Here is a 27,362-nt window from a genome sequence, read left to right on the forward strand (position 1 = left end):
CACGGACCTCGCCGGCTGCCATCCTCGGTCACGTGGGCATCGATGGTGGATCACGTGAGTCCCGGGCGGGTGTCACGGGAACGCTGCCGGGCGGCCGGCTGTTCTTTCTGAGTTTGGTCCTTAGTGGGCCATGGCCAACGTCTCTAAGAAGGTGTCTTGGTCCGGCCGAGACCGCGATGAGGAGGAGGCGGCGCCGCTTCTTCGAAGGACCGGGCAGCCCGACGAGGAGACGCCGCTGCTGAACGGAGCCGGGCCGGCCGCGCGCCAGGTGAGGCCCGCGGGCCGGAGATGCGGCCGCCGGGTTCGCTGCGCGGGTCCTCGGAGCGCCGGAGGGGCCCAGGCCACAGCGTTTTCCTCTAATTTTTTTTTTTTTTTAATCCGGGAAAACTTTTATTTTTGATAGTTTCGCACCCATAACCCTCTTCCTTTCTTTCCCTTTGAACCCCTTCTTCCCATCTAGTCACCCAGTGGCTGTACCATTAGAGGAAATGATACCCTCTCCTCCAGCAACCATTAATTGTCACTAGCTTTTCAGCAAGAGAGCCTAGGGCTTTCACCTTTTTGTTGTTGTTTTTGTTTTTTAATTTTACTTTTCGTGGTTAGGTTCCAGCTCAGAGTTTACACACGCTAGACCTCTGATAATGCTCCCCCAGTCCTTGGCCTTTCAAGGGAGGATCTCACAGTGAGACCTGGGCTGGCCATGAATTCATGATCCTGCCTCTTTTTCCCAAAAACTTGTAAGGCCTGGACTGCAGGCCTGGCAGTTTTCACAGTAAAAATGGTAGAATTGCGCTTTCAGTGAAAGTGTCTCCGTTCTCATAGATTAATTACAGACGTTTGGAACATAATTGCAATGACAAATATTTCCACCCATTTTCTCTTAATGCCTAATTGAATTTGGAATGTGCAGCCAGACATGATAAGCAACAAGTCAGAGGCTAGAGTGTGGCCAGCACTCAACACAGTTTGTGCCTTTACATGCTTGATGTTTTAGAAAGGGTACAGGTTTGTTTGCTTGTGTGCCTTTGGTTCTCTTGCCTGTGTGCAGTGTAGTAATTTTGAATCAGTTATTTATGTGAGTTCCTCGATATTAGTTTGTTTTATACCCATCCTTTACCCTTTCTCCTGACTTTAGAGGTGTCTAACAGAGACTCCTACCATTTCAAAGGCTAGGGAGAGCACCTCATCAGGCTGTTGCATCCCAGTGTAGGTTTAGGTTCTCCTAGACCCTTGAAGGTGCATCAGACAATGAAAGTCAAGGGCAGTTCCTTGTTGCCGGGAGGCAACCCAGCTCCCTTTGAAGGGGTATCTGCTTGCGAATCTGGTCTGCAGCAGTAATCTGAAATGATTACAGAAGAGTGGTAGGGCTGTGTCACACCTTCTTAGGGTGTTTCTGGGAGGGTGTTGCAAAGAAAGTAACCTTGGAGGCTGGAGAGGTGGCTCAGCGGTTAAGAGTACTTGCTGCTCTCAAAGAAGACCCAAGTTCAGGTCCCGGCACCCAGCTCCTCAGCTACCTACAACTCTAGCTTCAGGGGTTCTGACCACCATCTCCTCTCCTGGCCTCCACATGTGTAACACACACGAATGCACGCATGGATGCAGGCAGCCCTTCCTAAAAAGAAAGTAGCCTTAAGTTGGAAACTGGTTCTAAGAGAGGAAAAGAGTTTAGAAACTGATGGAGGTTGAGTTTGGATGGAATGGTTGAGGGTTTTGTTTTTATTTGTATGTTTTTGCTTTTCTTTTCAAATACATCTAAGAGTAAAGAATGAGTTGATCATTTCCCCTAAATGCCACTATTGTGTTTAAATCTGCAGTTAATAATACAGTTGGTTGGGTTGCTGTTAAACAACTTAAAAAAGTAATTGTGCACCTGTCCCGTTGTGGGTTTCCAGGTCTGAGTGCAGGTCACTGAGGTGCTCAAGACAGCTTCCTTCCCTGTGGGAACAGGCCCAGCACCTTGCTCTTCTGTGTGAGGAGCACTTTTGTGCCCTATAGTGATAGTGCAGAGTCCTCAGACAAGCAGGGCAACAGGACAAAGAGAATACCTGTTTGAAATGTGGTACAGGGTGTAGAAGTCCTGCTCAGGCCCGTGAGTTGACTTTGAGTTTAGCTTAGGTCTAGGAGAGGCGTGCAGGAAGCCAGGGACTCCAAGGCTAAGGGATCCTTGCCCTGTGCAGGCAAGTTGAGCAGGCACTGCCTACAGCTTGGGAACCATCTGCGCTGGGCACCAGACCATCCAGAATATCAGGCAGGATCTGAGGCCTGCTGGTGCCAGTTTTCTCATCTGTAAAAAGTTAATAAACGTGTAACACTGAACCAGCATGTTAGAAAACAGGCTCTTGATAGATATTAGTCATTAACAGCAAGCCTGGAGACAGTACTCGCCTAGCATCAGTAAAACGCTGGGTTCAGTCTCCAGCACCACCTAAAATTGGGTTTGGAGGCAAATACCCATAGTCCCAGCAAGCAAAAGTGGTGAGGGCAGGAGGATCAGAAGTTGAAGGTCAGTGATTTTTGAGGTCAGCCTCAACTAGATGAGACTCTAACTCAAAACAAAGCCAAAATCCTATCCAATTAAAAGAAACTGGTCTTCACAGTTGACATTTGGCTGCGGTCCCTGTTCAGCTGAATGACTTCTTGGTGCTGCTTTTCTCGGGAAAGTCTGTTCTGGACAGTAGGCAGGTGCACTGTTAGGCATTGGGTTGCACTGGTACTGCAGCAGGAGTCTTCGCGAGCCACTCTGGAGTCAGGAGCATTTGGACACGAAAAGGGAGCACAGTGGGGTGACCCGGGGCACTGACCATGAGCCCACTATTCTGGCTACCTCCTGACGCTCTGGAGTTTGTTGCAGCACCTCCTGGGTTGGGTGGTGGCATTGCTGCTACCTTAAGACAGGAAGAAGCTGGCCAGGCAACGAGGTAGCTGCTATAAAGCAGGACAGACTTGGCCCTGTTTAAAGCTCAGGCCCTGCAGCATTACCTGGAGGCCAAGGCTTTCTTCCTTTTCTTAGGTGTGTGGTGATAATGGAACAGGGAGAGTGTGAGGTCACCCTGCAAGTCATGGTCATGTGTAGGGGCAATGGGAAGTAGGATGTTCTGTGCTGCTGTTTGAGACTGGAGCAAATGGTGGTGAGGTAGCGAGGTAGCGGTGTATGTTTGTAGTCTTTTAAATGCAGGGCATTCTTACAGTTCCATTCTGAGAATTACCAGGAGAGACACCTCCTCCCTCAGCAGAGGAAGGACCTCAGGTGAGTTTGGGGCTGGTCCTGCCCTGGTAACTTGACACCACAGCCCATAGCCTGGGGGTGCTGCTGGGGAAGACTGGAGCCCTTTTGTATTGGAGAGCTTCAAGGGAGGGTCCTCTGATTGTCCCAGTGGCCTTCTGGCCCTGCTCTCTTCTGTTGAAAGCTGTTGGTTTTCAGTCTTAAGAATTCCTCCTCTCTCAGCTCATAAGCAAGCCTCGGACTCACAAGGTGTAGAGAGCTCAAGGTCAGGGTCCTCCAGGCAGCCATAGAGGACCATGTCCACCCCCAGCCTATTCCCTATGGCGCACTACCCCTGTTCTGGGCTGCTTTGCTTGCTGTAGAACTTGTGGCTACTGCGTCTAAAGCAGGTCTCTCTTCCCCATTTTCTGTCACCTTTGTCACATTTGGTGTTCCTGCTGCAGCAGTCTGGGTTTCTTTGGCGTCTAGCATAGAGCCTGGGACATGCCAGATGCTCATGGCAGCGGGACTGTCGAGCTGGCAGTGTGCAAGGGTGAGCAACTTCTTAAAAAAGGGAAAGGCTGTGTGTGTGGTGACTGCCTTTAACCCCCACTCAGGGAGCAGAGGCAGGTTGAGCTCTGAGTTTGAGACCAGCCTGGTCTACTTAATGAGTTCTAGGTCAGCCAGAGCTATGTAGAGAGACCCTGTCCCCCCAAAAAAAATTTTGTTAAAAATATAATAGGTGTCCCCAAGTGTGGAAGTGCTGTTTTTCAGCTCAGGTTCCTCCAGAACTGGAGGTTGCTGCTACCGCCTGGACCAGGAAAATGGCAGAATTCAGCTGTTGTCTTCATTTCCCAAATAAAATGTGTGTGTGTTGTGTGCATGTATGTATGTATGTATGCATATGTAGGAAGAGCATGTAACAAATGTACTGTCTGGGTTCACATACTCTTCTCACTCTTCACCCCATAATGAAGACTAAACCCCAGGATTCTTGTGTACTAGGCAGCTGCTCTGCCATGCCCACTCCTTTTAATTTTTATGTGGGGTCAGAGTATACGTAGCTCAGGGGTTTGTCTTGAACTCTCTGTGTACTTGAGGCCAGCTTTTTAATGTCTTTTTACATTTATTTATTTTGTGTGTGTGTGTTTGCACATGGAGGCCGTGGCAGAGGTGTGGAAATTGGGATAACATGGGGTCCCTTTTTTCCTCCACCATATGGATTCAGGGGTTTGAACTCAGGTCCATCAGTCTCTGAAGGAGATGTCTTTGTCCACTAAAGCCATCTTGCTGGCCCAGGCTTTTCATTTTGGGTCCTCCTCCCTCCGCCCTTGGCAGTTGGCATTACAGGTGCACCACCTCCCGTCACTGTATTGTTGATGTTGGGCAATCAGTCTTTAGAACTTCTCCATGCTGTAAAACTGAAACTGGACCCAGAGTTTTCTCCCTTTCTTCCTCCTTCAGCCCCTGACCACAACCTCTTATTTTCTGTCTTTATGGATGTAACCGTACTACAGAGACTAACCTCAAAAAGCTTTGTAGCTGAGGATGACCTTGAACTTTCGGGGGTTGGGGAAGGAACAGAGACAGGATATCACTACAAAGCTCTGACTGGCCTGGAACACACTATGTAGGCCAGGCCTGCCAGCGTGTGTGTATTTGCACTGCATGTGTGCCCAGTGCAGGCAGAAGCCAGAAAGGGTGTTGGGTCCCCTAAAACCAGTAATAGATGGTATGAGCTGCTGCTTTGTTGTTGCTGCAATTCAAACGCCAGTCCTCTGGAAGAGCAGCCAGTGTCGTGTGTGTGTGTGTGTGTGTGTGTGTGTGTGTGTGTGTGTCCGTGTGTGTCTGTCCATAGCTATCCTGGAACTCACTCTGTATACCAGACTGGCCTCAAACTCAGAGAGATCTGCCTGCATCTGCCTCCTAAGTGTCAGGATTAAAGGTGTGAATCACCAACTCCCAGCCTTTCTGTGTCTGTTTTGTGTTTTGTTTTGTTTTTTGCAGCCACTGTTAACCACTGAGCCATCCCTTCAGTCCTGACCTTGAGCCTTGATTCCCCTCTTTCTATCTCCTCTAAGTGTTGGGGTTGTGGACATATACTGGCATGCCTGACTTATACAGTGCTGCAAATTAAATCTAGGGCTGCATGCATGCTAGGCAAGCACCCTGCCAACCAAGCTATGTCCCCAGGCCTCTTATGCTCATCTTTTTGTGACTGGCTTTTCACTTTGCATATTTTGTATAAGGTCTATCCATATTGTAGCAGGCATTGCTACTTTCTTCTGTTTATGTCTGTTGACAAACAGGTGGATAAATAATGCTTCTGTGGTTATGGGCGTTCAGAGGTTACTGTGAGATCCTTTCTGTTCTTAGGGTTTTTTTACCCAGATGTGGAATGTATGATGGTGTGGTCATAGCAGTATTACTGTTATCACTATTGTTGTTTATGGGAGGGTATATGGGAGAGGGGTGTATGTGCTGTGTGTGGGTGAGAGAGAGATTAGTATGTATGGGAAAGGGGTGTATGTGTTACATGTGTGATTAGTGTCTATGAGAAAGGGTACATGTAGGGTGTGTATATGTGTGGTGTGTGTGTGCTTGCACATACACATGCACACAAGCAGTGAAGAGGCCAGAGGAAGACAATGGGTGTCCTGCTGTATCACCGCCTTATTCCCTTAAGACAGAGACTCTCACAGAACCTGAAGTTAGACTGGCCACCAGCAAGCCCCAGGGAACTTCTTGGCTCTACATGTACACAGGTAGACATGCCCAGCTTTTTCCTGTGAGTGCTGAAGTCTGAACTCTGAACTCAGGCCCTCAAACCCGAGCAGTAAACACTCTTACCCATTTCTTCAGCTCCTATTTTCTGTGACACCCCCCCCCCCCATCCCCATAGGCAGACAGAAGCTCTCATTGGAGTCTTGAGCACCTCTTTGTGTGGATAGGACAGTGGTCAGCTCAGAGCTTTGTTCTTGTTGTCAACTTTTTAGTATGTGTGTGGATGGTTTGTAATTTTCTGTGTTCTGCCTGTCATTCTCAAATGCTGTGATTGGCATTTATGTTCTGCTCTGAAAGTTACATTTTCAGTCTGTTGGTGTGTGGAAGTTTTTGTTTTATGTAACTTTGAAATAATTATAAATTCCCAGAAGTTACAAAACTAGTCCTGAGCAGGCCTGTGTTCCTAGCAAGTTCCGTTTAGGGTGGGATGTTGAGTAATTGTAGCTCAGTACTAGACTCTGAGTTGGCCAGCTGTGTAGTGTGTCTAGATTCATGGGAACCTCCCTTGCTCTACTTCCTTAGTCACATACAACTAAGATCTCTGCAGCTCCTTCCCTGCTAAGGTGTACCAACACCTGTGCCCCACGACAGTCTGTATCATCCTGCTGTCACCCATCGCCCTGTCAGCCTTCACTTGATTCTGGGTTCCACTTGCTGATGCTTTCTCATGTGGGCCACTGCTCACCAAGTCTGCGGCTGAGGATATCGTGAAAGCAAGTACTGTCATGTGACCCATGCCCGGCACCTCTCCCATCATCCTCTCAAACTGTCGAGGTTTCATTTTCTTAGGCTTTGTGTGTTTGACCTTGTGTACCTGTGGTACAGCAGAACAGTTGTTGATGGCTTATCTGGCTCATCTGTGGCAGGTCAAACAGCCTGGCCACCTACCTTTCTCTCTGCTGTGCCCGCCCCTCAACCCTACCTCAATTGTCCTTGTGTTTTCTGCCTGGTCCCAGCACTTTGGGGCATTTCCCAGAAGAGGAGAACAGGGTTCCTGGTGGGTAACACTCAGAGAGTCCTATGGGCTCAGGCCTGGCACACTGCCTGGCACATGCACCTCCGTGTACAAATTGACTGGGAGACTGTGATAGCACTGACACTCCTCTTGAGCAGGGTTCACTTGTGTACAACAGCTTCCTTTCTGGGCCAGCACAGTGGCCAATAAGCTATGGAGTATGCCCACCTTTTTTTCTGGGTTCAGCAGTTTGGGACAGTGTTGTTCCCAAAACTTAAAGAGAAACATGCACACTTTCTTGTTGACCACTTGTAGTGACATACTTAGGCATAGCCCTTCAGTGGAGCCCTGTGGTTGTGATGTGAACCATACTCTGGCAGTGTCATTAACATTATGGTGTAGCTGGATGGTGGCAGGGCACACCTTTTTAAAAATCTCAGCACTTGAGAGGCAGAGGCAGAGGCAGGTGTCTCTCTGAGTTTAAGGCAGCCTAGTTTACAGAGTGAATTTCAGGACAGCAGGATTACACAGAAAAACCCTTTCTCAAAAAAAAAAAAAAAAAAAAAAAAACAAACAAACCAAAAGAATTATGGTATAAATACTGCTCCCTTCCCAAAGATATATCCAAATCCTGACTGATACCTATGAGTAGGACATCATGTGGAAACAAAGTCTTTGCAGATATAATTAAAGTCATCCTGGCAGAGGCTAGAGCCATCAAGATCCCACCCGGTAGGAAGGATTCCCCCGGAGCCTCTGGACCTGCCACCTGAATTTTTCATTTCTTTCCTCCAGCACTCTACGAGAGAACATTCTGTTGTTTTTAGCTCCCCAGTTTGGGTGGGACAGCCATAGGGATAACATACCCCTGTCATGGTTGGCTCTTGTCCCCTTTTGTGCTCCTTGCTGTTACTGTTACCCATTACAGTACCTCAGAGTAGATTGGCGCCTAGTTGTGTTGAGTAGAGTCACGCAGGTACTCTGCTCTGCACACAGCTTTGGGGGCTTACTATCCATTAGAGGCTCCTGGGTATAAGTATCACACCATAAGAGCTGCTGGACAAGACACAGGATACCTGTGTGTAACAGGAAAATGAGCAACTGTTTTTGAGATTTTTTTTTAATTTTACTTATGTGTATGAGTGCATTTCCTCCATGTGTATCTGTGCACATATGTGCAGTGCCCACAGAGTCCAGAAGAAGGTGTTGAATCTTCTGAAACTAGAATTATACAGAGTTGTCAGCTGCTACGTGGGTATAGGAACTGAACCCTGGTCCTCTGCAAAAGCAGCAAGTACTCTTAACCACTGAGCCATATATTTTTTTTTTTTAATCTTTGAAACCTAGTAACGTTTATTGTGTGTTTCATGCAATATTTGGAATGTGCTTGTAATCGTTACATGTTGGTATGGAGTTCAAATGTAACCGAAGTACTATATAGTCATCCTTATCTTGGTGGCCCTCAGAATAGACTGTCCTCAACAAGGCGTAGAAGATGCCCTGCTTATATGTAGCCTCTTGGCACAACTTGTCTGCCCCAGCATGCCTGGGGTGGTGAGTCTGTCTTTTCTGAGTGAGATTGTGGCAGGGCTGGAGGGGACCTAAGTGATCCTTGCCCTGACTGTCATGTGTGGGTCGTGTGGACTGTGGTGACCAAACAGAAAACAGCTTAACCAAGAGTTATTTCAGTGGGAAGTCCAGAAGTGGACATGACTGGGGGCAGGCGTATTCCCTTCTAGGGAACCGTCCTCCCAGGTGAGATGTTCAGATGTTTGTCACTTCATCCTGTGCTCTTTTCCCCTGGTACCTGTGCTGTCTGAGGGTGCTTAGGCTGGAGTTGCCAACCAAGCTCACAGATGCGATTTTTGAGGTGCTTTCTCCATCCCCTAGTTGTGAACATGAACCTGTGCCTATGTACGTACAGGGAAGAGCAGGGCCAGCCAGCCATCTAGTACCCAGCTTCCTGCACTCTGTCCCACAGGATGCGTCCTCATTTCTGCCACCCTTGGTCATAGGTGGTAGAGTAGGAGCTAGGCTGTGATGAAGCCCTAGAGGTAACCTCTGGCTGTGGTGAACATACATACAGCTGTGGGGTGTCTATGGATCTCAGCCTGCTGCACCCCTAGAGAGTGGGGCAGCTTTTAGTGGGTCCTTTGGCCCCAGGGGAGGAGGAACTTCTTACCCTGTTGTGTGTGTGTGTGGTGGGTGGTGAACGTGGAAGAAGTCCACATGCCTGCAGCTCCAGGTCATAGTGCCTGTAAGAAGCAGGAATATGAGGCTCCTGGGTGTCAGGAGCCTCTGCAAGGGGCTCTAGTGTTTCTGGAAATGGATGGATGCAGGTGAACTGGAGCAGTGAATGGCTGTGAGATGGAAAGGGCAAGTTCCCAATGCTTGTTGGGACACAGTGTAGGGATGAACTGTTCAAGAAGGCAGGATACTCCTCTTGGATGGGCCTTTAGGTCCAGAGGCCTCCTTTCCCACCAACCACATCCCAAGACAGGGTTTCTCTGTATAGCCCTGGCTTTCCTGGAATTTGCTTTGTAGCCCAGGCTGGCCTTGAACTCACAGAGATCCATCTGCCTGCTTCTGCCTCCCTGCGTGCTGGGAAGCGCCACCATGCCTGGCTCAGAAGCTTCCTTATTGGCTCTGGTTTCCTTTCCTGTTGTAGTTGTGGTTCTTAACTGGAATGGTGGGAGAACTGAGAGGGGATTGAGTCCCAGGCTTTTCACCCTCTATCCCAACATGGCTAACCCTCATGTATCAGCTACATTTTGTGTTCATGAGAAGTGCTTGGGGCTAGAGAGTTGGCTTAGCTAAGAGCACATACTGTTCTAGCAAAGGACCCAGCACCCACATCAGGCTGCTCACAGCTCCAGCTGCAGGTCTCCAACATTGTGGCCTCTACTGGCACCTCCGCTCATAATGCACATATCTACACAAAGAGTTACACACACAAATACACATAATTTTAAGAGAAATCTTAAAAAAATAAATAAATAAACGTAACTCCAGGAGTGGTGGCACAGGCCTTTAATCCCAGCATTCGGGAGGCAGAGGCAGGTGGATCTCTGAGTTCAAGGCCAGACTGGTCTACAGAGTGAGTTCCAGGACAGCCAAGGCTACACAGAGAAACCTGTCTTGAAAATTAATAATAATAATATAAAATGAATGTAAATGTTTGGGATCCTGAATGAACCTTGATAAGGGTTGTGGGAGCAGGAAGGCTATAGGAAACACTGAAGCTAGGGCTACATATCAGGAAGATAGATCCAGGGACAATTCCAGTCCATGAGCTACGGGGCTAGCTCATGGGCCTTGGAGTTCCCTCTGTCTTCCATGCTTTGTTTCAACCGTAGCTACTCTAGTTTCTAACACAGTGAACAGAGGACCACATGGATCTTGCTCAGCACATAAGTTGACCTTCTCATGTAGCCCGTCATCAGCATTTCTGTAAACACCCAGAAAATAGTTGAAATTGGACCTAAGTGCCACCCCACACCCCAACTTCTCTGCCTCCCCCTAACTGGGAAGGTGTGGATTTCTCTAACGTTGGGTGGCTCACAGTCAGGGATGTGTCCTACAGAAGGGTACTGGCTGTCCTACACCTGTGTGGATCTGCAAGGACTTCCACACCTCATACCCACTCAACTCTGTTACAGCTCTCTTCTTAGGAGGGCTGCATTAGCATGCTTGAGGCACATAGAGACCTCGGAAAGCTGGACTAGACATGGCTTTTTAAAGGTGGTAGGCAGGGGAGGAGCCAGAGCTTTGTGTAATTGGATACTGGCTTGCTTGGGCATATCCTGTAGCCTTTGACCCTGGTGTATGGTCATGCTTGCTCTGATTTGGAGCAGACAGGCTGATGTACTAGGGTGAGGAAAGATGGACTTCTCAGGGACAGGCTGTGCATGTCAGGGGCAGACCTGGGTTCCAACATCCAAGGAGGGCAGCATGTCCTCTAATCATGGTCTCTCTTCTCTTTCAGTCTCATCCTTCATTTTTCCGGATTGGACAGATGAACAATGTGGAGCTGGACGATGAACTGTTGGACCCGGTGAGTGGGGTGATGCTGCTGCTCCACTGAGCCGACCTTAGAAGGAGAGTGGAAGGGTAGCATGGTCAGCAGGCAGCAGGACTCCCAGACATGGCACACAGAATACAGATGTGCTTTCTGAGGCCAAGTGCCCAGCAGCAACAGCTGTGAAGAGGTGGGCAAAAGCACTGTGGAGGAGGCTACGGAGCACAGAGGCCTGAGTGTAGTATGAAGATGTCCACGTGAGCTGAGGACTCTTGGAATAGGTGAGATGGGTTTCAGGATGAGGAGTCCTCAGGGGCCAGGGAGGTACAGTACTCTTACAGAGGATCAGAGTTCAGATCCCAACATCCATGTCAACCACAGCTGCCTGAACTTTCAGCGCCCAGGGATCTAACAGCCTCTTTTGGCCTCCACAAGTACCTGTAGTTGCATGCACATGGCTACACACAGGTTCATACGTGCATATACATAACAAAAAAACATGTCTTGAAAAAACAAGATGAGAATGTTTCCCAAGCTACCATACTCCTCCGGAATTTGCTTATTTTTGGTGCTGTCTACTGTGGTTTTATTTGTCTCTATGGGCAATGATGTGGGTGTTCTCACATGCCTGTAAGAGTTGTCCCCAGAGGCCAGAGGCATTGGATCCCTCTGGAGCAGGAGTTGTAGACTGTTACAAGCGATATGGTGTGGGTACCTAGATACTAAACTTGGGCCTTCTGCTAGAACAACAAACACTCAGCCTCTGATTCATCTCTCCAGACCCCTATTTCAGCTTCTTGAGTACTTCCTAGAGTTTTTCCTTTCACCAGTACTCGGGATGGAAACTAGATCCTTGTGCCTTCTTGGCAAATACTCTGTCACTTCGCTGCCTCCTTTCTTGTTATGATTTTTTAATTTTTTTTGCCTTACTGTATAACCCAAGTTGGCCTTGAATTTCCAGTCCTCTTGATTCTGCCTCCTGAACGCTAGGATTATAGGTGTGCTCCGCCACACCCAGCTTTGTTGAATGTTTATAATGGTTTTTGAAGGAGGTTGTTTATTTACATTTTAATTCTGTTTTGTTTTTGTGGGTTTTGTTGTTTATTTTGTTTTACAAGACAGGGTTTCTCTGTGTAGCCGTGGCTGTCCTGGAGCTCTCTTTATAGACCAGGCTGTCCTCGAACTCAGAGATTTGCCTGCCTCTGCCTCCTGAATGCTAGGATTAAAGATATGCACCATCATGCCCAGCTATAGTGCTTTTTCTGTGTCTATTAGATGGTCTGTGGACTCTATCCTTTGTCTTGACATAGCATACTAGTTGATTTTTTAGGATTTTAAACTAACCTTGTACTCCTGAAACAAACCTATGGTGTTTGCAGGGTCCCATTGGAGTATCTTTGATTTCATATCCCAGGTTTCTTTTGCCTTCCTGGCCTTCGGTGTCAGATGATGCTGAGCTCTGGGATGCGAGACACTGCCCCGTTTCTTTACCTTGCTCCTATAATAAGAGCATGAGATTCTGCTTCTTTCTTCCACAGGATGTGGACCCTCCTCACACCTTCCCCAAGGAGATTCCACACAATGAGAAGCTTCTTTCCCTCAAGTATGAGGTGGGCGCCCATCCTCCCTCCTGAACTCAAGCCCTACCTTTCCAGCCCTCTTCCCTGTCCCCTGGCTATACCTGTGCCCTGGTCTTGCAGAGCCTGGACTATGACAATAGCGAGAACCAGCTCTTCTTGGAGGAGGAGAGACGAATCAACCACACGGTGAGCAGGGGGGGCCCATGACTTATTGGTCTGAGTACTGGCATATTGGGCCAGGCAATATCCGTGTTTCATCTCTCTCCCTTTTGTCCCCTGAGCCTGTGGGTTCTACAGCCACTATTTGGTTTTCATGCTTTGTGTATTGGAGGATGGGGCTCTGAATGTGTGATACCTGTCTTCAGAAACTGAAACTGTGAGGGATGCTCTAATCATGGCCAGTAAGGCTGTCCTGCAGATGGTATACAGTGCCTCAAATATTAGTAGCTAGTTGTGAATTTGTAGGGAATGTTACTTAACTCCTTGTGGCTTCCCATGGTCCTTAGTAGTCATTGAAACATAGGCTGGAGGCTGCTTTTGGCAGATTTGGGCTAAGAGCTGAACTTTGTACTGTGTGTGGTAGCAGCCTTTAATCTGCCAGCACCAGAGCAGGGCAAAACAGGGGCCTAGCTGCAGTGCTCACCGTTGACTGTACCCTGTTCCCTATCCCTATCTAGGCTTTCCGGACGGTGGAGATCAAGCGCTGGGTTATCTGTGCCCTCATTGGAATCCTCACAGGCCTAGTAGCCTGCTTCATTGACATTGTAGTAGAGAACCTGGCAGGCCTCAAGTACAGAGTCATCAAGGACAGTATCCTTCAAAGACACTCAGCATGGGGCATGTGGGAGGAGGGTTCAGCAGCAGAGCACAAGCTTTGCCTTCACAGGCAGGCAGGAAAAACAGCAGGCCTGGCTCCTACGTGCACACAGCTCAGAGTGTGTGTGTTGTAGTCATAGGCAGGCTATGAGAAGTCTTTAGTTGCTTAGTACCATGGCCTGCTAGCTAGTTAGTAGATGATCTGGGCCAGATAGACTAGCCACAAGAGTGACACAAGCAGGTAGGGTGTGTGCTCCAGAAGTGCATCAGTGCCTGTCCTTGACAATCCCTGAGACATCGACAAGTTCACAGAGAAGGGTGGCCTGTCCTTCTCCCTCCTGTTATGGGCCACGCTGAACTCTGCCTTCGTGCTCGTGGGGTCTGTGATTGTGGCCTTCATAGAGGTAAAGCCACTGTGCATAAGAGATTGGGTACCTAGATTCGGAGTGGGCACAGGGTCTTGATGAAAGACTGGTCTCCTCTAGCTTACCCACCATAGGCTCTTGTTAGCCTGTGAGGATGAAGGCTTTCTGCCAGAATAACAGTATGGTAGGATGGGAATGTTTAGTCAGAACAGAAAATACATTGGGGCCTTCTCAGTTTGACTCCTAGTAGTAACATATTTAGCCCAACAGTACAACTCCTACTTTATCTCCTACCTGCCTAATTCATATTCAGATCATAGTATACCACACCTACCCCATATTCACATATAGCTAGATCTGCCTCTCTCAGGGCCATCACATAGCTCAATAACCGGTTATTCCAGGACATTCAAGTTCTCAGGAATTTGAGCAACTCATGCAGGGATTCAAGTAGAGAGGGCGCCAGGACCAGCCATTCCCCCAGGGAGACTGTACTTCCAACCCGCAGATGGCCCCTCCAAAATGCATTTTTATTCCTACACTTCTAGGAGTTTCCCTTTCTCCTAGTTTCCGCTATGTTCCTTGTTCTTTTTGTGGGGTAATAAAAGAAGGAATAGACAACATTCAGAACCTTTTGTGTGGACATAGAGTAGTGTCCCATATATAGGAAGTTCTAGTTCCTGCTTGGTACATAATGAGTGTTCTGTCCATCCTGGAGTATCTCTTCAACATAGCTCATGTGGGAATATATGACCATCAGACTCTACCCTTGGCCCTTCACACATGCTCACAAGGTTTTCTCTCAGGGGTTGCTCCATTCCTGTCTCCATTCCGTGACATGAAGTCCTCCCCACGCCTGATCCCCATGTTTTTTGTGGTTTAGAGGCAACATCCCCTTGTTCTGCCTGCTCATGATGCTTCTGTCTTTCCAGCCAGTTGCTGCTGGCAGTGGAATCCCTCAGATCAAGTGCTTCCTCAACGGGGTGAAGATCCCCCATGTGGTACGGCTCAAGGTGAGGTGTGCAGTGATATATAGCCAGGGCATAGGATCTCTGCTTAAGTCTGTTTTTGTCTTTGCTTGACCCTCCATACCTGGCACAAGCCATGTGCACACCAACTGTTGTGTGCCAAAAACTGGTCTTTGCCTGCAGCAAGTAGTGCAGGAATATGAATGCTGTGATTGCAGTTGTGCAGTACATGTCTGTAACTCAGGACTGTGTGGCCCTGAGTATTTCAGAGGCAGGGGCCTGAGCTAGGGCCTGACCTACCTTTCCTTCCCTGCTTTCAAGTTTTTTCTCATACTCATAATACATAATACTAGCAGCATCCTATTGTGACAGAAGCTGGGCAGTTGTCACCACAGTCTACTTATAACTGTTTGTTTTTGCATGACCAGCCTTTCTGCCTGAATCTGGCCAGATACTGCCTCCTGTGCCTATTTCAGAAGGCAGGTGGCATTGGTGTCCTTTGATGTACTCCTCTACCTGATACTCCAGGACCTCCCCTGGGCTTGGTGCCCTATAGCCAAGGAAAAGCAAGTGGTCACAGTCTGGAAAGCAGGAGTCATGTGCTGCTACTGCTCTACCATAGAAGGTGGACATGATGCTTCTGCAAAGCACTGACTTGTTACCCATACTGTTCATGTGGAAAAATCTGAATTGTTTTGCTATAACACCTTTGGCTACCAGACTAAGTTTAGGAGGCTTCCTCAAAGCCTGCATTGAGCATGGTGTCCTTCGTAGTGGCCCCTCCTCCCTGCACCAGGGGCCAGTGTACCAGAGGAGGCATATATGAATTATCTATGTTTTTCATATTGTTGATGGGCCCAGATGACAGAGTCAACTTTCTTGACTGCCCTGAGCACCCACCAGGTTCACACAGTTCAGAGAAGTTACTGTCTCTTAACCCCTATCTTCATAGTTCTTGGCCTGTTGTGGGGAGGAATACTGGGGTGTTTATGGAGTGTGTGCTAAAATCTCCATATAAGTGGGAACACCTGTATGTTCATGAGGTGGGGTCCATGCTGGTACTTGTCTCCAAGGAAAAGCTGTGCTGTGCCTAGGGCAGAGGCATAGTCATAGGGCAGGATTGAGCCCCCTCTTTCAGGACCCCCTAAGGATATCAACACTAGATTTCCCAAGGGGTGTTGAAGAGGAATCCTGGGTGCTGTCCTAGCATTTGTGGTGTGGGTGGGTGATCAGTAGTTCTTACCCAAGCACTCAGCTGCAGTGCTGGCCTTCCTTGAGCCCTCGGGGCATAGGCGTGTGCATAGAGTGTTCACTCAAACTCTGCATCTTCCTTATTTCCAGACGCTGGTGATCAAGGTGTCCGGTGTGATTCTGTCTGTTGTAGGGGGACTGGCTGTGGGAAAGGTAACAACAGAATGAATGATACTGGTCCCTCCTGAGTCTGAGCTTCTGTCTTTTGGAGGACACCAAGACCCATGTGTGGCCTCTGAGTACTGATTGCTTTGTACTCTCAGGAAGGACCAATGATCCACTCAGGTTCAGTGATTGCTGCTGGGATTTCACAGGGAAGGTCGACATCACTCAAGCGAGATTTCAAGGTGAGTCCTTCCACACCCACTGTGGACTGGGGAGTCATAGATGTATCTCAGCTGTCTCCTGCCTGTGCAGAGTCTTCATCCAGAACTGTGGGTCTCCTCCAACATCCAGTTCTGGTCCCCATCTCTAAGTCCAAGGACAACTTGGCCTGTTCCCAGTCCAGGTGGTTACAGATCATGTGGTCTCCCTATGGTCAGTCCCTAGGCTTCTGATGTTATATGCTGGTGTGATTCTGTTGAAAGGATCTTTGGCTCTGACCAGCTTTTCAGAGGGATAATGACTTGTGGGAGGTCAGAGCGTTAAATGGTTACTCAAACACAGTACAGTTTTGTCAAATTTCCCACTGTTGCCAGTAGTAACGTGGGCATTACAGTAAACATCTACATTGATAAATCTATAGCTGTCTTTTGAAACAGGGTCGTACCATATAGCTCAGGCTGGCCTTGAACTTAGGATTCTTTCTCAAGGCTTCTGAGAGCTGAGGTGCCAGGGATATACCACCAAACCTGGCTTAATAACCTTTTTAAAATCAAGAACAAGTTTAGATTTTCCACTCATTGGGTTTTCTTCAGTCACTAGGGTAGAGTTGGGACAAGAAGTTCATAGACTTCTTGCATGTGTGAGAAGTTGAGTCATTGTCACAAATGGAAATCTGTGGTTATGTTCTTAGCTGTAGGTACATGGAAGTGCCAGCTCTCCTGTTTTTTTTTTTTTTGTCGCTATCTATAATATTGCTCTCTGTGAATCCAGTAGCTACTGCTGTGATAAATGATGTAATTATCCAGGAAACAAACCTCCCTGACTCTTACATGTCTTCTTTGGCCCCTTTGGTAGGACCTGTTTCCAGCTTCCCTCCCTGTGGTAAGTGACCCTGCAAAGCCTCCCACAACACTCTTACATCTTTCTCTTTCAGATCTTTGAATACTTCCGCAGAGACACAGAGAAGAGGGACTTTGTCTCTGCTGGAGCTGCAGCTGGAGTGTCTGCTGCATTCGGAGCCCCTGTGGGTAAGGAAGGGTGGTCCCAGCTCATCTCTGGTATGCCCTTTGGTGCTTCATGGGTGGCTAGGATGGGAAACAGGGCTTTCTTGTAGGCACGGTTCTGAGGTTTGCAGACAAGTGCTTGGTGAGGGTGTAGACAGTGTCTTACAGCCACCAGCTACGGCCTGGTGCTACCTAGCAGCCTTCCTGTTTTAGTTTCCTGGGACCTCTGATGGACATTGGTCGTGGATAGGCTGCCCTATGGCCTGGCTGGCACTTTAGCCCTGCCACTTGCCTTCCAGGTGGGGTCCTATTCAGCTTGGAAGAGGGCGCCTCCTTCTGGAATCAGTTCCTGACGTGGAGAATTGTAAGTGCCTGAGGAAGGTGTCCCTGACGAGGGCAATCACACTTCTTCCTCCCTTTAGAACTCTTCATAGTCAGTCCATCCTTTTGTATTGTACCAGTGGATCTACACCTGTCCTAGGTGTTTTTGCCAATCTTTGGTGGCTCCTGGAAACCCTAGAAACACTATCTTCTCTATGTCCTTCGTTGGTGTGTCTATAGAGCTGCAACCCCAACTTTGCCAGCCCCACTTGGCTCCAACCCCTTTTGTCTTATATGTGGTATCCCAACACACAGCTTTCCAATGAGAGAAGTCCCAGCCTTCATGTCTGCCTCTGGCATGACACTCAGATGAGAGTGTTCTGTGTAACTCTTAGAGCCTAGTTGGGCCAAATAGAGGGTGCTGGGTTGGCCAGGTAGAGCTGTAAGGACACTGAGCACTAACTGGGCTGGGCAGGACTTCGAGGGTGCTGAGGCACCAGGCAGATGTCTAAGGCTCTGGCTTCTCTCTGCCACAGTTCTTTGCTTCCATGATTTCGACCTTTACACTGAATTTTGTTCTGAGCATCTACCATGGAAACATGTGGGATTTGTCCAGCCCTGGCCTCATAAATTTTGGAAGATTCGACTCAGAGGTAACTTGCCAGCCATACTGTACCCCTGTCCTTTCTAGTGCCACCTCAGAACCCTATTGGCTTAAGGCTGAAACTTGGACATGGCTTAGTAGAGATGCTGAACTCTTGCTTGTGAGTTTGAGGACCCTGTAGCGCCCTGGGAGTGCGTAGGGATCTGCTCCAGCAGGCTATGGGTGTACTACAGTTGCAGTGTGAGATGGCTGCAACAAGCCACCCAAACCAGCTCAGGCAAAACCAGCTCAGCCACGAAGGGGTATAAGGTCTTTTCCAAGACCATTTATCTCACCATGGTACCTCTGATTCTCACAAAAGTGCTAGAAGGTTCTATGCATGTAGACAGAGTTCCTGTTCAGTCCTATAATTTAAGCAGCAATTTCTCACAGCCTTTGCTTTTTCTCCTCTGCTCCTCTACACAGAAAATGGCTTACACCATCCATGAGATTCCTGTCTTCATCGCCATGGGTGTAGTGGGTAAGGGCCCACCCTGTAGCATGGAGCAGAATAAACCCTTGTGGAGGATGAACTCCCAGCTCCGAGGTGGTGCAGATCTGCAGCTTCCTTGGTCAGAAACTTTACTCCTCATCTCTGGGTACTGCCCTGCCCATTCTCCTGCAGATGCATGCAGGGGTGGGCACCTTAGAGATTTAATTCTACTTTGACAAAGCTCCAGACTTGGAATGGGATTCTCTGAGAGGTAGATGAACTTTATAGCATCTACATGGTGACAGTTCCTTATCTAAAATACTCAGGGCCTGACATGGTTCACATTTCCTTTTTTTTTTTTTTTTTTTCTCCTCAGGACCTGAGGAACATTTACACACACACACACACACACACACTGAATTTTGGGGAACATACCCAAACCTAAAGGAGTCCATCTGTTTTCTCTGTACCTTGTACTTGATACAGAAGTCAGGTGTAGAGTTTCTTGCTTGGAGGTCATGCCCGTGCCCAGAGATTGAAGGTTTGGAATGAGGCATGTGCAGCTCCTACTGCTCTATAAGAAGCTTAAGTGGAAGGCAGAGCTTTGTTAGTGCCAGTTTCTGGGCAGCCATTTGACAGGGTACCCTTTCAGGGCCTTCCTACTTTGGGGGACTCCACTGTCCTCCTGTGACACTAACATTAGTCTATTTTCTGGTCATAGGTGGCATTCTTGGAGCTGTGTTCAATGCTTTGAATTACTGGCTAACCATGTTTCGAATCAGGTAAGAAAGGGCCCCATTTTATTTACCAGATTGACGGGTGCAGCCCCGCTGGCTGCAGGAAATGGACAAACTGTGGAGGCCTTATCAGTGAGGGTTCTTCCCTTAAGGTCTGTCCAGCTGAGCTGCTCAGGACAGGTCGAGAATGTATGGCCTGGGGGAAAGGGACAAGTAAATGGAAGTGGGGGAAAAGCTAAAGGAAGGCTCCTCACCTGAGAGACATTCCTCAGGTCCTGAGGTCTCTGAAAGTTAGATAAAATTTGTCATGGAGAGCAAAGTCCTAGGTGAGTTAGATACAGTCCCCTTTTTGTCTGGGGTGCCAGTCCTTTTATTAGAAGAGAAGCAGTCAAGTTGTTTGGGAAGGTCTTGGTCTCACTGAATGCCTGTTTTTGTATTGGTCTCAGCTGCTATGGTGGTGTACTAGGGTTAGTCCTTACTGAGAAATTTATAGCCACAGGGAGAAAGATAACCCCAGGAGTCTGGGCTGATTGATCATTAAACCTGGGCTGTGTGGCCCTTATCATTGGCTTCTGGGTCAGGTTGCCCTGACAACCTGGCAGGGCAGGTAAAGCTATCTCTGGCCATCCCTGCAGCAAAGTCACCCTGGCTTTGGTCTCTAGGTATATCCACCGGCCCTGCCTCCAAGTGATTGAGGCCATGCTGGTGGCTGCTGTCACAGCCACAGTTGCGTTCGTTTTGATATACTCGTCTCGAGATTGCCAACCTCTGCAGGGGAGCTCCATGTCCTACCCACTCCAGGTAGGCATAGGTCTTGGGCTAGCCCTATGAGCAGGACCAACTGTGCAGAGCTCTGCTTTCCCAGAGTTAACAATGCTAGTAGGCCTTAGGCTTGTTCTGTATGTAGGGTCCCATAGTAAGTTACGCTGTCTGTCAGGGGCTTGAGGAATGGGTGGCAGTACTAGACTGATCTCACCATGGTCCTTTCCAGACTCTCCCTGGAGAGAGTTTTAGAATGGGGCTTGTTACAGATTAGAGAAGTGCATACCTGTAACTATGCAGAAATCATGTAAGGATAATTGTAGCAACTCCTAGTAACCCCAAAATGAGAGCTGTCTCTCTTCCTCAGGCAAACAAACGACATGTCTCTCTCTGAGTAAGTGGTACTCAGTTGAGAAGACTGGGCCGACTGGTTTCCAGGACCAGTGTCCCACTGTTGATTCTGAGGCATTGCTCATGAAGCTCTTAGGTTCCCATTTCTGGACAGCAGGAGATGGACCTCTATCTCCCAGAGAGGTGATCATACCAGTGAAACCCTGACTGAACTTAAACTTGGGCTCTGTATTTTGAGCCCAGATCCTGTCTGGTGCTCTCCAGACTCAGGGTTCATGAGCACTCAGTAGCACAGAATCTTTCCTGTTGCCATCTCTTCCTTTATGTCCTTTCTCTCAACTCTGCAGCTCTTCTGTGCAGATGGCGAGTACAACTCCATGGCTGCAGCCTTCTTTAACACCCCCGAGAAAAGCGTTGTCAGCCTGTTCCATGACCCACCAGGTATGTACAGTCAGTGGGCTGAGGAATCACCTCTGATATGGTGAGGCATGCTGGAGTGGAGGAACCAACATTGCAGAGTTGGGGGCATAGGGCTGCACAGGACTGGTTGGGTTCTATGGGGGTCCCTAGTGGCCTATCACCTGGAGAGGGACTGGTTGGGCCACCCATCTTCTTTCTTCCTAAACTAGTCACCTGAGTCACCTCCATCTTTCTCCAGAAGAAAACCTAGCCTGATGGCTCCAAGGTCAGGCCCTTCTGGGCTCAGCCATACTCCTGGTAGTACCTAGGGCTAAGCCCTGCATACTAGGCCCAAGCAGATCTGAGCAGCCTTAGGCCTGTATCTTCAGCTCCTCTCCTACTGTTGTAGTTTGCTTTCTGTTACTGTGATGAAACACTGACCAAAGCCAACTTGAAGAGTGGGTTTATTTAGCTTATTCCATATTTAAGGGAAGCTGAGGCAGGAACTGAAACAGACTGTGAAGGAACATTGATTTCTGGCTTGCTTAGATGCCTTCCTTATAAGTTGAGGCCCACCTGCCCAGGGATAGTACTACCCCCATCCCCAGTGTGCTGGATCCTCCCACACCAATTAGCAGTAAAAAAATAACCCCAGCAGACATGCCCACAGGCCAGTCTGATGGAGGCAATTCCTTAGTTCCTGCTTCACAAGTCTATCAAGTTAACAACTGAAGTGAAGTCTATTCTATTTACAGAAACAGTTGTGTCCTGTTAAAAGGCTACTGGGGACTTCCCTGTTTGGGAGGCTGTTCATAAGAAAGGGTCATTAAAGTTGTGAGATAAATTTGGCATAGAATAAACCAATGGCCTTCCACATGTGGACCTCTGCCCTTATTGACCTACTCCCTTACCTCAGTAACCTCTGTGTTCTTAGCCACACAGACTGATGGTGCACGCCCCCCGTACCCTCCTGGCCTTCACATAGACCACTGTTGTTCTTCTCTATTTGGCCTTACTTCTCTGGTTTCTCATCCACAATACAACCTCAGCATTTTGTCTAGGAGAGACATGCCTCCCATGTCTTGGAATTTGGCCACTGAATTCCAGTGGCCAGGAGTGGTTTGGGGGTCCAGTCAGATGTGTCTTGGTCACCTCTCACCTTTGGTGAATATTTTTCCTGAACTGCTAACTCTTGCAGGGCTCCCAGACTCAGGCCATGCTCAGGCTCAGGGAAGCTGTCCTAGTGCAGTGGGCATACGTGAAGTCATCCATTTTGAGTCCAGCTGAGCTGCAAATCTGCTTTTGCTCTCAGGAGTATGGGCTTCCTCTTTCTCCCAGAGAACAGTCTCCACATGGGGCAGGGCACATACTCTTCAAGCTATTGGTCATTCTGCGGAGTTTGGTGTTGACATCTTGGGCCCTGAATTTGAAGATACTGAGAATGCAGAGCTTTCTGGGAACCACTGGGAAACTGGAATCTGGTGGCCTGGTTCTCGGGATGGGAGCATATGACTTCCAGGACATCCCCATACAGGCCTGAGTCCCAGCTACAGCCTAGTGCCCTCCTTTTCCCTAGGCTCCTACAATCCCATGACTCTAGGCCTATTCACCCTGGTCTACTTCTTCCTGGCCTGCTGGACCTATGGCCTCACAGTATCTGCTGGTGTCTTCATCCCGTCCCTGCTCATTGGGGCTGCCTGGGGCCGACTGTTTGGCATCTCCCTGTCCTACCTCACAGGGGCAGCGGTGAGTTGAGGGGAAGCATGTCCTAGCTCTACTGTTCAAGTGTTACGGGTGGCTTTAGGTATAGGGACACCACACATGAGACCGGGGCATCTGGTGCATTTAGGCAAAAATCTCTGGTGTTATTGAATAGCCACGACACATAACTGGTGGAGACATGTCAGAGAGATGAGTAAGAATATAACAGAAAAAAAGAGCCTCGGTCCATCTAGCACTGCCCTTCCTCTCACCAGCTGCTGCTTGGGCTAGATTTGCGTGTGTATTTTCTCACTTGAGTTGTTTGAGTAAGATTGACAAATCGCACTGGGCAGTGGTGGTGCACTTTAGTCCCTGCACAGAGGCAGGCAGGTCTCTGTGAGTTTGAGGCAAGGCTGATTAGCACAGTGAGTTCTGGACAACCAGGGCTACCTAGAGAAACCCTGTCTGGGAAAAACAAAACAAAGATTGACAAATTACAGAAGGGATAACAACAGGAAGCTTATACCCTTCCCAGTCCTCAGGCTCAGGTATCTGTCTAGATCTGCTTTGGTTGGGTTCTATCTTTTGAGATGTGATTGACAACAATGATTGCTTTGAACATAGTTTATTAGCATTTATTAAATACTTAGCATTATACAACCATCACTTCCAGCTGCAGTGATCTTTCTTCACCTAGAAAGGAGCTCTACTGTATTAACAGTTGTTTCCATTTTCCCTTTCCCAATTCTGGTAGCCTCTAGCTTCCCTGCTGTCTTTGGCCTCATCTGTTGCTAACATTTCCTAGGGCACACAATATACACCCTCATAAGTCTCTGTAGTTTCCAACTGAGTGTGATCATATGCTTCATTCATCTGTGTTGTAGCATGTTCTAGAATCTTTTTGTTTTTCCCACAGCTATATGTCTTGGGTGATTCAGTATGTCTGCATAGGCAATGTCACTTTGTGCATACTTTTGCCCTGCTGTCTCACTTTATGTAGGTTTCTCAGCATAAAGCACAGCCTTCTGAACTCATGGCTGTGGGCAGGTGGCATAGTTTGTAGACCTTGTTTCTATACATGGCACAGCTAGCTAGAGTGTTAACACACTGGTTGTAGCAGAGGACATTGGAGTAGATGTTCTGTGTGTGCATGTGTGAACCATGCAATTCACTCCTGTGTGGATCACTAGGCCCAAGCACAGCATCTTCACTCATATGCCCTGGCAGATTTGGGTAAGGGTTACCACTGCCTCTGATACTCATGTTGCCTCCTACAGATCTGGGCAGACCCGGGTAAATACGCCCTGATGGGAGCTGCTGCTCAGCTTGGTAAGCCCAGCTCTCTCCCTGTTTTTGGTGAGTGGGGCTCACTTGTACCCTGCTCACCCATTGTGAGTTTCATCAGATTTAGCCTTTGTTATTCATATGAGCAAAATAGGGAGTGAGGCAGGTGAAGTCATCAATCCCATAGCATGGCCAGGTGCCAATAGTCAGGGCCCAGCAGTTATCATCCTTGCCTCTAGGGTCTGGAAAGATGGGTGGGCAAAAAGACTGCAAGTATAGCAGAGCTGGGGACCCTGTGTTTAGGGGGATAGGGGCTTATGACTACCCCCACAGGTGGGATCGTGAGAATGACCCTTAGTCTGACAGTCATCATGATGGAGGCCACCAGCAACGTGACCTACGGCTTTCCCATCATGCTGGTGCTGATGACTGCCAAGATTGTGGGCGATGTCTTCATTGAGGTATGCAGCACGAGGGGGTGGTTTGTCCTCTGCTTACCCTGAGTATTGGCCTTGTGGCCTGACATTGAGGGGCTTGCATCAGCTGCAGAAGGAAGGGGGGGTAGGGAAGTGGTGGGGCTCTGGGGGAGGCATGTGCCTTAAGGACCCCTGGGCAGTGTCCTGAGTCATGACTCTGTACCCAGGGCCTCTATGACATGCACATCCAGCTGCAAAGTGTGCCCTTCTTGCACTGGGAGGCCCCGGTCACTTCACACTCGCTCACTGCCAGGTATGGCCAATTGGCCTGCTAAGCTTTTGGGTTCCTGGGTGCTATCGATGGATGTGGACAGGGAAAACACTTTGGAGAGCCCAGGTACCAGCATTCCCACCATGGTCCGTCCATGGCAGGTTTCCCAGTACCTGTTTAAGTCTGTGGTATGGAAATTGGGGTCTTGGGGTCCCAAATCTGATAGCTTCATGTCTGTCAAGTATTCACATGGTACAAAAGCTCTTAAGGAACTACCTTGACAGCTTGTGGTATGAGTGTCACTGAGACAGTGTCCTTGGGTTGGGCCTTTCGGCAGGGAAGTAATGAGCACACCTGTAACCTGCCTGAGGAGGAGAGAGAAGGTTGGCGTCATCGTGGATATCCTAAGCGACACAGCATCCAACCACAATGGGTTCCCTGTGGTGGAGGATGTGGGAGACACGCAGGTACTTTGGACACCTCTCTGAATGTCAGCTCCTTTTTATTTTGTGCCCATGAGCAGTACGTGTTGAGGGAGTGCATCATGTAGTTCACCTGAACAAGAAGCCTTTTTTAACAGATTTATTTTTGTTCTATTTATATGTTTTGCCTGCATGTATGTATGTTGTACCACATGTGTGCTTATTGCCTCCAGAGGCTACAAGAGGGTGATAGATCCTCTTGGAATTGGCGTTATAGATGGTGTGAGCTACAATGAGAGTGCTTGGAATGAAGCACAGGTCTTCTGCAAGAGCAACAAGTGCTCTTAACCATTGATCCATTTCTCCAGCCCATGAACAGGAAATCTTGTGTTGCATGTGGAGTAAAATCCCTCTCTTAATTGGACTGTCCCCACAGATTTCTGTGGTTCTGACTGGACTGGACTTCACAGTCAGGGTGTTGATGGCTATTAGATCTGTCAGGAGGTGCTGATGAGAAGTGAACCCAGCTAATGTTTACCTTCTTGCCCAGGTCTTATTCTGCTAGGGTGTGTTTGACATTGACACTGGTGGCTTGGAAGAAATGAGAGGAATGTGCTTGTGTCACATCTTGCTACCTGTTGAGTCCATTCTCAGCAGCTGGCTTCCATGCTCTGCTGGAAGGGTTAGCCCTATCTCAGATCCTTTAGGGATTAGCAGGATTGTGTGTGAGAGAATGCCACATCAAAGCTCATGCTTAGAGGTGACCACTAAACAGCAACTATGGGCCAGTGGGGAATCTGGCCAGAGTAGGGTTGGTCAAAGTTTCCTGCTACAGTGTCAAGGCCTCTGACTCTTTCCTCTCTCGCAGCCAGCCAGGCTCCAAGGCTTGATCCTGCGTTCCCAGCTCATCGTGCTCCTGAAGCACAAGGTGCACCCAGCAGCCCATGGGTGGGAGTGTCTTGGGCACCATCCTTCAATGTAGCAGACACATAACTGGCCGCTCCTGCAGGTGTTTGTGGAGAGGTCCAACATGGGTTTGGTGCAGCGGCGGCTGAGGCTGAAGGACTTCCGGGATGCCTACCCACGTTTCCCCCCAATCCAGTCTATCCACGTATCCCAGGATGAGCGCGAGTGCACCATGGACCTTTCTGAATTCATGAACCCCTCTCCCTACACTGTGCCTCAGGTACAGTGTATTGATCCTTTTATTGATCCAAAAGAAGTTGGGCCAGGGCTAGGCTATGGTTGACTTCCAGGGCCCAAGCTTGATGCCTTCCTTGTACATGTTGAAAAAGTGGTAAAGAGCCTCTGGAATCTTGTGGAGTAATTGCTGCCAGGCAGAGAGGAGGCCTTCAGGGATGGTGCAAGTATGGCCTGCTTCCTGGGATGTGCCATCTGACCAGAATGCATCGGGGACAGCCTGAGAACATGGGCTTCAAGTGGCAGTGAGCCTCAGAGAATCCCACTAGCAGCCCACTTAGGGGCTTGGAGTCAGTAATGGAGGGAAAGGGACAGCTCAGTACCCTGGAAATGCCTGCTTTGGGAGGTTGAATGTCTTCCCACAGTGAGGTGAAGTGGGCTAAAGGCAGTTGATCGCTTTGCAGGAGGCGTCTCTTCCTCGAGTGTTCAAGCTGTTCCGGGCTCTGGGCCTGAGGCACCTGGTGGTAGTAGACAACCATAATCAGGTAAGGCTGGTATCTGTTCTGCTGGAGATTGCTGGAGCTGGCTCTCACTCTGCTTCCTGAATTCCTGCTAGGTTGTGGGTGGACATTGGGTCTTGTTTGTCTCAGGACAGTAAGCCTGAGACCCAGCCTGTTGTTGCACACCTACATAGCACTGGTATGTAGAGTATGCCATCACAGGGAGCAGAGGTTCTGTAGACCCTATAGGGACCTGTGACCTGGTATTGTTTCTACAGGTGGTCGGGCTGGTAACCAGGAAGGACCTAGCAAGATACCGCCTAGGGAAGGGAGGCCTTGAAGAGCTTTCGCTGGCCCAGACGTGAGGGTTGGCTCCACCCATGTGCAGTGGCACCCCAGTTCCTCTGCACCTCCTCCCAGGGTCCCTGGTTTCAGCCAAAGCCTTGCCCCCTGGGCAGTGCAGCAGCAGGAGCAGATGCCCTCCTTGGACCTGGCTGGTGTGGAGGCCAGACCCTTTGTGTTGGGCAGTGGTTTACATTATCAGCACTTTCCCTGTTCCCTGACCCCTTTGCCCCTCAGACTTGCCCCCTCCTGGTTCCTTCTCCAGGGATGAAATGTGTGAGATAGCACCCTTTGTGGCTCACTTCTGAGAGCCAATAAAGGTTGTCGTGTGTGTGTGTGTGTGTGTGTGTGTGTGTGTGTGTGTGTGTGTGTG

The 27,362-nt window shown here is 48.8% G+C and overlaps 1 protein-coding gene across 1 annotated transcript; it reads left to right on the top strand.

The window, feature by feature from the left end:
* Positions 1 to 54: 54 nt before the first annotated feature.
* On the top strand, positions 55 to 27,356 carry Clcn7 (chloride voltage-gated channel 7). The gene is made up of 25 exons (XM_055604655.1): positions 55 to 268; positions 10,927 to 10,995; positions 12,498 to 12,569; positions 12,660 to 12,725; positions 13,217 to 13,349; positions 13,650 to 13,759; positions 14,653 to 14,733; positions 16,030 to 16,092; positions 16,203 to 16,286; positions 17,198 to 17,291; positions 17,567 to 17,631; positions 18,125 to 18,241; positions 18,658 to 18,712; positions 19,386 to 19,446; positions 20,064 to 20,202; positions 20,862 to 20,955; positions 22,490 to 22,659; positions 23,892 to 23,943; positions 24,232 to 24,359; positions 24,542 to 24,627; positions 24,923 to 25,052; positions 25,876 to 25,935; positions 26,017 to 26,193; positions 26,612 to 26,692; positions 26,926 to 27,356. Exons 1-25 carry the CDS (start codon positions 131 to 133, stop codon positions 27,010 to 27,012), a joined length of 2,412 nt encoding a protein of 803 aa, XP_055460630.1. The 5' UTR covers positions 55 to 130; the 3' UTR covers positions 27,013 to 27,356.
* Positions 27,357 to 27,362: the final 6 nt, after the last annotated feature.

The sequence above is a fragment of the Psammomys obesus genome, unplaced genomic scaffold, assembly GCF_907164565.1.
Source record: "Psammomys obesus unplaced genomic scaffold, mPsaObe1.curated_primary_1811, whole genome shotgun sequence".
NCBI lineage: Eukaryota > Metazoa > Chordata > Mammalia > Rodentia > Muridae > Psammomys > Psammomys obesus.

What these genes read in the sequence shown, in the direction of transcription:
- Clcn7 (XM_055604655.1), top strand. Translation starts at nt 131, where the DNA reads ATGGCCAACGTCTCTAAGAAGGTGTCTTGGTCCGGCCGAGACCGCGAT. An exon ending in GGGGACTGGCTGTGGGAAAG is followed by an intron (nt 16,093 to 16,202) that starts GTAACAACAGAA and finishes TTGTACTCTCAG; the next exon opens with GAAGGACCAATGATCCACTC. An exon ending in CACTCAAGCGAGATTTCAAG is followed by an intron (nt 16,287 to 17,197) that starts GTGAGTCCTTCC and finishes TTTCTCTTTCAG; the next exon opens with ATCTTTGAATACTTCCGCAG.